At 29.7% G+C, this 11,729-nt stretch overlaps 2 protein-coding genes across 8 annotated transcripts; one reads left to right on the top strand and one right to left on the bottom strand.

Annotated features, from left to right (window-relative positions):
- Positions 1-22: 22 nt before the first annotated feature.
- On the top strand, positions 23-4,752 carry Taf8 (TBP-associated factor 8). The gene is made up of 5 exons (XM_076308159.1): positions 23-413; positions 636-922; positions 1,072-1,222; positions 1,305-1,448; positions 1,526-4,752. Exons 1-5 carry the CDS (start codon positions 284-286, stop codon positions 1,690-1,692), a joined length of 879 nt encoding a protein of 292 aa, XP_076164274.1. The 5' UTR covers positions 23-283; the 3' UTR covers positions 1,693-4,752.
- Vinc (vinculin) lies at positions 1,799-11,554 on the bottom strand. Of its 7 annotated transcripts, XM_076308148.1 has the most exons (19): positions 11,281-11,554; positions 10,045-10,152; positions 9,550-9,972; positions 9,265-9,465; positions 8,960-9,200; positions 8,636-8,865; positions 7,991-8,357; positions 7,475-7,903; positions 7,305-7,396; positions 7,126-7,219; positions 6,688-6,732; positions 6,277-6,396; positions 6,041-6,112; positions 5,347-5,376; positions 5,062-5,186; positions 4,749-4,988; positions 4,567-4,657; positions 4,360-4,395; positions 1,799-3,316 (listed from the first exon to the last, which is right to left on the bottom strand). In XM_076308148.1, exons 1-19 carry the CDS (start codon positions 11,335-11,337, stop codon positions 3,147-3,149), a joined length of 3,171 nt encoding a protein of 1,056 aa, XP_076164263.1. In that variant the 5' UTR covers positions 11,338-11,554; the 3' UTR covers positions 1,799-3,146. The 7 variants fall into 7 exon arrangements, with proteins under 7 accessions (XP_076164263.1, XP_076164265.1, XP_076164264.1 ...); XM_076308150.1 differs by lacking the exon at positions 4,360-4,395; XM_076308149.1 differs by lacking the exon at positions 5,347-5,376.
- Positions 11,555-11,729: the final 175 nt, after the last annotated feature.

The following is an 11,729-nucleotide window of genomic DNA, read 5'->3' as shown; positions in this document are numbered from 1 at the left end:
ATATAGGGTGTTATATGGGGATAACGCATATTTTTTTAATTTTGTGTCCTTGTAATCTATAGTAATTCTGTTCATCTGAATCTGTTATACTATCACGTTTGAATTTATAAATTAAGAAGAATTGAACATTGAGCAAGTTTTTGCATTAACTTATGAGACCTTGCATATATTAGTTTGTTTATATCCATTTCCAAGACAGAACAAATACACGATGACGTGCTAAATAGTACGGTTCTGTGCTGCCTGTCATGATGTATTTTACTTGACATTCACACGATACGACATGGATATTCAAACCACAAATACACGAAGAAAAATATTAAATCATGTAATTTGTAGTATTCTGGTAGAATGTGGTTATGATACTTGTGATAAACAAGCATTGGAAACTCTTACTGAGATGCTACAGTCTTGTAAGAATTTAAATCAAATTCCGTATCTTTAACCTCTTTGTATTAAACAGTTCAAATTAATGGTTTATATCCTTCCTTAATGCGTTATTTCTTATTTGTCTTCATGTGTTTAAATAAACATTTACACTTGTTCATTTTTTATAAGACGAGATGTGTTTATGATGCAGTTATTCAATTGTTTGAATCTTAAATATTCAATATTTAGACCATGTCTGTTTACAGTCATTGTAGAGGTTGGAGAGTCTGCCAGGAATTATTGTGAACTTTCTGGTAGAACAGAACCACTCATCGCAGATGTTATAGTAGCATTGATAAATATGGGCATAAAATTGGATAATATAGAAACTTATGGAAAGAGATCAAACAGGACGATTTTACCACCACTTCAGCAACAAACTCAATCAAAGCAATTAAACATTTTACAGGCTGGAGTGAAACAAGGTCATCCGTCTCATATACCAAGTTACTTACCAGCTTTTCCTGATCCACATGCATATATTAGAACACCGGTAATGAATAATTATTAATAATAATTTAGGTAATTCAATAAATGAAACCATTTATATTTATTAATATTTTTAATTTCTTTTAAAAATTGAGAGTATATAAAAGAATTGTGAATTACATTATTTACTTATAAAAACTTACATACAAACAGACACATAAACAGCCAGTGACGGAATATGAAGCAATAAGAGAAAAAGCAGCAACACAAAAGCGCGATATTGAAAGAGCTTTAACAAGGTTTATTGCAAAAACGGGTGAAACACATAGTCTGTTTTTAACAGAAGATAATAGTATGTTTCCATGTAAGTCATTTGAATACATGTAATTATTGTAAATTTATGTATTATATGTGAATAACAAGAATTAAATGCTTTGTATTTTCAGTAATATCATGTAAACCACAATTTCCCAGCTATCTCTCTGCACTTCTTCCACAAGATCAAGTGTTTGAAACTGACCAAGAATTTCAATTTGAACCAAGTCCGGTTAAAAAGAAAAAGGAACAAGAAAAAGAAGAGAAAGAGGAAGGTCCGATATTATAACAAATAAATTTGAACCAATTAAATTTAAAAAAAGTTAGTTCGTAAAATTTGGCATAATTATAGGTATGAAAGGACAACCTGAAGATACTGAACATAATGGAGAGACAACAACACAACAGGATGCTATAGATAATCCCTACTTACGGCCTGGAAAAATACCAAAGAATAAAATGCCAGGAGCAACAGTGCCTGGTTTACATACAATGAAGCGGGATTCTCTTGAATGTTGATTCAATGGACACAGTATTGGTTTTTAATTTTATTAATTCTTAGGCTAAGATCATGTACATAACACTATTATAATACAAAATCATAGTTTATAAATTTTTATATCTATAACATATAAAAATTAATCTTTATTGTAAATAGTTTTACACATGTAGGTTGTATTATCGAAATTACTCCTTTAACTACGGGGGACTTCGATGCAAAGCATATGTAGTGTACGTCGAACTTATAGCAGTAGTTGGCGCTGAGTGCGAAAGACTTTCACGCGTTGAGCATATACATTCGTCGAACGCTTAGGCGTTTACCGCACGCAGTACACTAATCGGTGACCAATTTTGTCGAGTGCGAACAAGCGCCAATAGCAATTTAAGAGTTAATATTACATGTTATAAACATTCCAACTTCGTGTTTATAGATTACTGTTCATATTAATATCTAATTTACGATTTGTAACAGTACATTATGATATTGATTCCACATATTTGGTTTATCATTGCTCACTCTGTGTTATCTTGCAATATTTCGTATTTCTATTGCACATATATAGCACCAGTTTGAAAACAATTAAGATTATAAAGACAGCTATATAAATTTTTTAAAAGGGACAATTAGATAAAACTTATAAAAATAGATTTCCTTATCATAGTATTGCATATTAAGATTCTCTATGTGTATATTGCGGTAATAGCACCTATTAAAATTATATTCGCGCATTTTCACTTTGCAAAAATACATCATACTATCCTGGGTCAATTGCATTTTTAATAAATATAGATAAAAATTTTTTGTTCTATTAATTGTGCCAATCTTAGGTCGATAGAGATGCGAAGTACACTTACTGTGAATATACATACAAATATATAGCAAATTGGTAATTTGTATAAGGCATAAACTCTATCATCTCTACTTAATTTTTATCTTTCAATGAGACAGAGAGATAGGCTTTTAAATACGTTGTTTGAAAATACTTTTAGATTACATTTCAATGACTGAGATATGTTTCTCAATTTATGTAAAGTATTTTTCTAATACTAATCACTAGCTTTTCAAGTTATAAATTATAAATTTTATGCAATGAATATATTATTTATCAGTACGTGTATAAATATAAATTATCGTACGATTATGTTTATGTTTCGGCTATTACTCGTAAGAACCAAAACTCAGGTGTGTAGAACAAATTTAATTTTCTTGATATACATGGAATGCAAAAATCGAAGAGCAAAAATATCTGATTCATATATATGATGTTTATGAAGGAAAGTAAAAAAAGTAGATATAAATGTTATAATTCATCTGTAAAAAGATTAAGATGAAGTCAGTTAATTCTAACACCTGAATGTTGTTCCTTAACAAAACATTTTTTTGAAATATATCATGTGGAATCGGTTATATTCTGGTATTAGAAAATCTTACCTATCTGTTCTAATTTATTTTCATTATTGCAATATTTTACTCAGTATTGGTACCAAGGTTGACGTCGTACCCAACGTAACTTCATACCAGAGGCAGTGCGTATTTTTATACTTGCACACTCAGCTGCACGAACGGTTTCCTTTACACTTTGCATGAGATTCTGAGCATTTCCGACGAGCATATCTGTTGCTTCTTGATCTTCTTCTGTACCTACATGTTCAGAACACAAATTAAATATTAAGTATATTTAAAATTTGAAATTTAAAAAATATTAAAAATGAAAGTATTCATTTCTATTATTAAATTTTATAATATTCATAGTATATTAATAACAAATAGTAGCACAATAAAAGAGGAACTAAATCAAAACAAACGATCTCAATGTAATAAACAATACGTTTTTAAATATATACATGTGTTGTAAAAGTGAATATTCTTTTTACAAGTGTATTAAAGAATGAACTATCTAATAAATCTATTACATACTTGCAAAGGGAACAACACTACTACCGTGATGTATTGCATGCAATACATGACTGCTAATAGTCTTCTAATTTTGAAAACACAATTTGTATGTTCATTTCAAAAGAGAGAAATGGAAATGTATTAATTAAAAACTCATGCATAAAGGATAAACTTAAAATACGTAAACTAACAATGATAAGATAAATGATACAAGTAATTTTAATAATGGCAAAATGATTCAGTTTGTTTCATTATAAACTAATTTCATGATAAACATTCTTAAGTGTACACAACGTTAATTTTCACATATTGTCTAATATTGTCAACCATATTTTCTATTCTAACTTATATTTATTTCATAGTAAACTTACTGCACCCGATCAATTCGTCTACACCGTGATGAGCAGAGGCATATCAACCGCAAACCATTTAAAGTTTAAATAACATATCAATAAGCAATAGTTTGAAATTTAAGAGATTAAAAAACAATTTCCAGATTATGATTTTTATAAATGACTGTTTGAAAACGTTTAATTTATTCAGAATACTATAATTCTTTCTACATTATTTTTTAAACTCCGTTTTTCTTAAATCAAAACAAATGTAGATGAGTTTCAAGTAAAACAAATCTTATTTATTCAATTGTTTCTTATCCCTTATGGGGAAGACTAAAATATACATGCGTTGTAATGCAAGTGCAAAACTGTAAAGTATTTCCAAAATTAAACAAAATAAATGCTAAAGAGAACGATAAAGACATCAAGCATAATCTATTAACTTTTTTTTACCATAAAGCATCAACTCTTCCCAGGTGGGGAGCGTCTCTATGTATAAAAATTGTTATTAATAATTGTTTACTTGAACAGTTCTTTTAAGATATAACTATACTCCCTAACATTCGTTAATTTTTACTATATTTCACTGTGTGAAGAGTAGATTATTATAAGGAAAAATAGATAATAATTGTAATTTATAAAAGTATGCATATACTATACCTTGTGCACCCAGCATTGTAGCTTTCACGGTTGATAATATCTTTAATTGTGTGCCTATAGTAGGTATACGTTCACAAACTTGAAGAAGGTTCTAGAGAATAAATACATGAATTATAAATATAAAGCACATACAGCAAATATTACGTAGAATATTATGGAATAAAAATAAACGATGTACATACTGTACGAATACGTTTGTCAGTGCATTCCCTAGCAAGTTCCTTTGCTAAGCGAGTCACTTCTTGAGAAGCTTCTGCAATGGCTTTGGCGCAAGCAATTAGATCTCTTTTGTTACCGCCTTCTCCTCTAACTAAGCCTGACAATCTTCCCATTAAAATAGCCATCTTTTTTGCAGCAGCAATGATCTCATTATCTTTGCTTGACCATTGTCGTACTTCTTGATGTAATCCATGGGCGGCCATCTGAAATTTTATCAAACTAATTTTTAGAATTATATTTTATTAAATAAATAATTAAAAGGTACATTTAATTTACCATTATGGGTTGATTAGGTTGTGGTGCATGCATAAACATTTCATCTTCATCATCTGTTTCTGGGGGCGGAGGTCGTGGAGGTGGAATATCGCCACCAGGTAACGGTGGACGCGGTGGTGCGATATCTGTATAAAATAATTAAAATTGCTTATAGTAAGTGTTTAATAAAACATGAATCTGTTGTCCAAATAAGAGACCTCTGTTTAATACAGACATTACTTTTATATAGTAAAATTTAATACACCATATACATGAATAAAAATGCAGAAATTTCATCATAATTACCATCATTATTATCGTAATTGTAATAATAGTCTATCATTCCACGCAGCAAAATTAAAAGTACAAACACATCATTAGAAGATTTGGATTGCATATCAATACAAAAAGTATCTTAGTATACATGCAGTGACAGAATATGACACACATGATATGTGAGTAGTATATTAATTAAATTAAACGATTTGATACAATCATTCAAAGTTAACTATGTATAATAAAAATGTTGTTAGCATGGAAAATAAAGATTTATAATTTGTATATTGTTATATAATAAAATGATAAAATTAAATGCAACATGACTATTTCGAGATTGTATTAAATAAAAAACTTGTATATGAATTGCACAAAGTAATGAATTTTTACTGTTAGATTAATGTTTAGTTTTTCAGAATAATACGTTTTTCTATTTTATACATATTTACATAATTTTAATTATCGATGTATATTTGTGAGATTTAAGAAAAATAAGTGTAATGTACTACTATCTCTTTGGGTAACATAACATTTTTAATTTAATATAATATAATGTAATTATATATAATGTTTCAGTCCTCTGATTCCTAGTATGAAAAAGTAGTAATTGAACTGATATACATTTAATTTTAAATAACACATGCTTCTTTCCCACAAATGAAAAGAGTTTTAAGCATTGAAAACTTGCAGTTTTCAGACCCCAAAAGTACTAATTTTAAATTACCTCCATCGTGAACTGATTTTTCTAACTCGTTGTCAGAAGCCAGTTCTTGATATAGGAGATCAGGGTTATCTCCTGATAAAAAAAAAGTAATTAACTTCGTAACCTGACATAAAAAAATTAATTGCCTCTGAATATTGTATATTCATTTTCAATTTGAGGCTTAATTTGTTACAGAAGTCATTAAAAGCAAAATATAATAAAATTTGGCTCATTTTCTTTTGAAGAATAGTAAATACCTTCACGTGCCCACTTTGGTAATGGACTGATAGAGCGACGTTGAGGTTTATTTGTGTTCAGACTAGGACTGATGACACATAAATTGCTTGGTGATGGTTGATTTCTTAAAGGCTCACCAACTAGTATTTAAAGAAATCGTTACAAATATTCAAATTTTTAGTTAAAATTAGAAAATATAATAACGTTATATTAAAATATTCTTTTTTACTTAATCAAGAGTAGATACCATATTTTATTACATGTTTTTATGTTCGAAATGTGTTTTATTGCTACATATAATATTTTCTTACTTAAAACATTATCATTATTTCTCATTTGCGTATATTTAATAGACTGATAAAAATGGTATCTTAATAATACAATATGATGATTAATCATGCATAGTTCATCTTCATGCATATATATTATACCTTTGTCTGTGAAGTAATTATATTGACGGCTTGGCAATTGTTCGTCTGGAAGAAATATGTTAAGGGGGTTTTACTTTATAAAGGAGTAAAATGTTTTTTTTGCATAAAAAAACGTATTGTGATATTTATTTTGCAATAGATAGATGTTATCTATTTCTTTGAATTATTAAACACAGCTGTAGTGAGTGAGATTGAGAATTATATGATTATCTATATTCATGAAACATAAGCCAGTAAGTAAATGATTTCAAATAAATTATCTTTTAAGTACTTTGAAGTGTGAAAGAATGCACCATAATGATATAAATATAAATTTGTTGACTATTTCTACACTTGAAGCACTAAATACCTATCTCCAGAAGAACCTATATTTAGTTTGTAATTTTGTACATAATAAAAGGAATTTAAGTTATGTAAAAACGCATTTTATGCACTTACCGTCATTGAGATGCAACTGTGATACTTCTGGCGGCGGTATAACATCAGGTTGAACTACAATAGCCTTACGAACTTGTCCAACATTAGCCAAAAGCTAGAAGATACAATAATAAGTATATTAAATAAAACAATACAATTATCATAACCGAAACTTGGGTTATATATTCTATGCTACTTACTGCACGATTGCTTTCTCTCCATCGAGAAACTGCATTACTATCATTGATATTAATTGCAACCAATTTTGCATCTTGAACCATTGGAGCAACACCTATACAAAAATAATTCTTATGAATTTTAGGTACATGTATGATCCACATGAATATTATTATATAATCATGTTGCTCACTGTTTTGAAGAATATCTGTAGCTTGGTTTACCCTTTGAATAAATGCAGGGTCTTCACTGTTATCGCTTTCTTGTTTCGCTACAAGTATCACTCGGTTAGCCAATCTGGCAATAGCGGCTGTATTGTCAACCATTTTTTGTGGATGACTCTTAGCAATAGCCTCTTCACAGAGGAACGAATGTTTCTGCATTTGTTCTTCGGAGGTTCTAATAAAATCTCCACTATCAGTTGCTTCATCACATAATGCTCGTGCTCTCTGCATCGTTTCTGCATACTGTTGTCGTAAATTATCGAAATGTTCATCCGCTGCTTTACTATCTGGATACGTCATACGAATTCGTCCAGCATTAATTAATTGCGGCGTTAAGGATTCAACTTGCGAAGCACTAGCGGTTAATGCTTCTGCCAATTTTTTGTTTCCTCCGCTTCCTACAATTTAATTGGAACAAAATTAATGTAATATAAATCACTTAAAATTATATAATTTATTAAAACAATATTAATATTTTTATGTACCACCAGCAGCCACCATTCTAGCTGTTTTTGCTGCTCTATTAGAAAATGTTTGAAGGGCATGTGTTTTATCGTTGAAGTTTTGATCGCGTCCTGGGGTTCCTTCTGGAGCTAATACAGCATCCGTAAATTGCTTCAAAGGCGTTGTTATGTCAATAAAATCTTCAACTACTCTGGATACAACGGCTTGTTGTATTCTATTCTTCAATTCGTACAGTTTGTATGACAATTGACGAGCAATATCTTGAGCGCGAGGTGTATTCCCTTGACCATGGGCACATAAGTCTCCAAGCTGATGAGAAAGATTGTCGACTTCGTCGCATAGTTGTAGGATTTCTGCTTTATGTATGCCTGGCAAACCTTCGGCAACCTAATTTTTAGAATATAAACCAACTAATAAACATGAGAGAGATTAGAAGTGCGTTGCACATAAGAATCATGATATCATTGTTGTAACTTGATTGCAATGCATTTTATAACAAATATTCGATATGTTACACGTAACTTACGCTTGCTACGTGTTGCTGATTCTTTCCGTTTGCGGCATTTAAATTATTAAAATTGAATGATAAACCTCTGTACTGATAACTAGACTGTATCTAGATATTTGATACAAGAGGATTTGAAATATTACATATAATATCATACCTTCTTTCCCTCGTGTATAATTAAAGCTATAGCCCTCTGGCCAAGTCCTTTGTCATCATGTTGAGGATTGAGGAGCCACTTGTTAGCTTGTTCTAAACGGCCTGCAACTGTATGAGCAGTTTGTGTAGTTCCTGATTTATCAGCTGCTACTATAGCAGAAGCAATAGAACTACGAAGCTCGTTCATTTTCTCTTTAATACCACGTGCTAACGATTCTGCTTGTGTACTTCCTTTAAACATAAAGGTATTGAAAAGAAATTAACAAAGATATGCCCAGAGTGTGTAAATATTTTGTGTACATATTAGTTTTCTAATTAATAAAACCTCTTTCATTCTGTCGCAGTTCACATAGAGCATTGGTCATAGTAACAATTTGTGAAGTTAATTTATTCAATGGCTCTGCTTGCGAGGGAGGAAGATATCTTTCAGCCAAGCGTTCTGCTTGTTCAACTATTTGACGAAGACTTTTTTCTCCTATTCCACCACGCAAAGCAAGTCCATCATCTAACCAATCATAAGCAGCTGGTATTCTAGATTCTATAGCACTCTGTGCCTTTTTCAAAACCTAAAAAGAGATTCAAAAATTAAATTTATTAGCTATTATTGGAGTTTTTTAAAAAGATACTTACTGTTAACTGGTCAGCATCCCACTCTTCTTCGTCATACGTTGTCAATTGTAACACTCTAATAATTTCATTTAATTCATCTGACATTCTACCAGACAAATAGTTTCTATTTTCAGCTGCTTCTTCTGCTCCCTTACCTCCTTGAGAAATAATATGAATAAAAATTTTCATAGAGCAAATAAGAATTGGTGCAAGTGTTTTCACCTGTTACATAAATAAGTTCCAATGTATATAGTATTCATTACTAACAATAAATATTAAATATGTATAATTTTATTCTACTGTTACCTGCTCCAAACAGCGTACAAGAATTTCTCTATGTACCTGATGAGTCAACTCTTTTTCACGAGCGCTTACTTCTTTCGATACTTTACTAAGACAAGGACTTAAATTCTTAAGAAAGTGAACTAAATCCTCCATTGTTTCAATAACTTCAGTTACTGCCAAATAATCTAATACCCTCTTACATTCCCTGATAATTTTTCGTACTTCACTTTCATCAAAACAAAGCAATAATGAACTAGTTCCTTGAAGAATACCACGTGAACCTTCTATAAGCTTTTTTCTGGCTGGTCCAGAATATGGGTCTTGTTTTAACATAGCTGATGCTTCTTCCAATAGACGTGAAGCCCCCTCAACACGTTGTAATGCAGCAGGCATATCTTGTTTAAGCAATGCATCATCTGAAGAATTTATTGTTTCTTTTCCCACCTGCATATGGTGAATTTAAATAAAAATAACTGAACCCAAAGCAAAAATTCTTCTATTCATATATAAGCTTACCTTTACAAGATTTGCTACGGCCATACTAACTGCTTGTACAGGTCTACCCAAATCAGGCATTGCATTACCATCTTCAGCTTCTTCGTGTAGAATGACAAGTCTTGAGACCTAGGTTATACAATTATACATGGAAATATAATACATAATTTCATGCAATAAAAATGATGAATATGTATATACTTTATTGAACAGTAGATAAAATTATTTATATTGTATAGATTGAAGTAATCTATCTAAAGTGTTATTTTCTAGTTTGTTAATATTCATATTTATATATTAATGAAAGATTTCGAACACATTAATAAATTATATATGTATATTTTTATACAATATATTTTATTAAGCATATTTTTATATAGCTTCCAATACTCATAAATTAAAAAACGATTACAATTTTACACATATAATATGAAAATATTTTTTTCCATTATAGAAAAATATCCAATTAATTTTTATTTTGTTTTCATTAGATTGAAATTTCCTATAAAGATTTTATTATGGACAGAGTAAAATAGTAAGTGCATTTATTGTGCATTAACATTAAAGTAAAGTATTAACATATTTAGAAGGACTTTCAATATAAAGTACATTGATGTATTTTTGTATGTGTGATGTATAGATTGATGTGGTAGTGCATAGCTTCAACCTGTCCTTTTTTGGAAATACAGACAGGTCTTAGATAGTTAACAAAGTTTTTTTTTACAATTTAACAAGCTAAGGGATTGAATTTCATAAGTCCAAGATCTCTGACCTAAAGATGAATTTAGTAGTCTGCACTACATTGGTAGAATGATGTCATAGTTCTATATAAAGAAACATAAGTCATTTACCAAATTGATTCATGATAAATACCATCATTTATAATTATTAATAATGCCAATAAAACGTAAGAATCCCTTATATAAAATTTAAAAAAAAATCTATTAAATTATTTTCAATTAACAAATAACTATAGTTTGACAGATTTTAAGTGTTTACAATCGAGTTATATATAGAAGTTAACTAAAAGACTGGGTAAATATTTACAGTATATTTTATACGCATTTTTTCACAGATAAATAATTTTTTAAGAATGTCCTGTCAATTATCAATAATTTTTATTAGGCATTATGTTTTATTATTCATGTCTTCCTTTTAAATATAAAAACAACGAGTTGATATTTTTCAAAGTGTTAAGTACTTTTTTGCAAATACAATAACTAAGAAATTTTAAAACTGAAAAGTGAATATAATTACCTGCTGCGCTACAGGCTCAAGAATACTTTCTATAGTTTTCGTATGAAACACCGGCATCTTAATAACTTTTCTTGTGAAAATGTAGAAATACTGATTATCCGATTGTATTCACAATAATAAATTTTCGTGGAGAACCCAACGAAGAAATTATAGATGAGAATATTAACACATTAAATAATCCAAAAATAATTCACCGTAAAAACAATTTGAAACAATACGAACGATGTGATCCGTGCAACAGTAAGAAAGTACTTCTAGTCGTGATGGATCATGATCAAAAATCACGATTACCTTATTCGAGAGAATCGTATTGATGCATCAACACTAGAGGGCCTCAAGTCAGATATGCGTGAATTGTTTTCAACTCTGATTGGTTAATTCAAATCATATTCTAATTCCAATAATAAACCAATCTAATCTAATTTGGTTGCGCTTCAATTAATTGTATG

The sequence above is a fragment of the Ptiloglossa arizonensis genome, chromosome 4 (assembly GCF_051014685.1).
Source record: "Ptiloglossa arizonensis isolate GNS036 chromosome 4, iyPtiAriz1_principal, whole genome shotgun sequence".
In the NCBI taxonomy this organism is placed as follows: domain Eukaryota; kingdom Metazoa; phylum Arthropoda; class Insecta; order Hymenoptera; family Colletidae; genus Ptiloglossa; species Ptiloglossa arizonensis.
The sequence above is the reverse complement of the archived record's forward strand: the minus strand, read 5'-3'. Positions and strand labels throughout refer to the sequence as shown.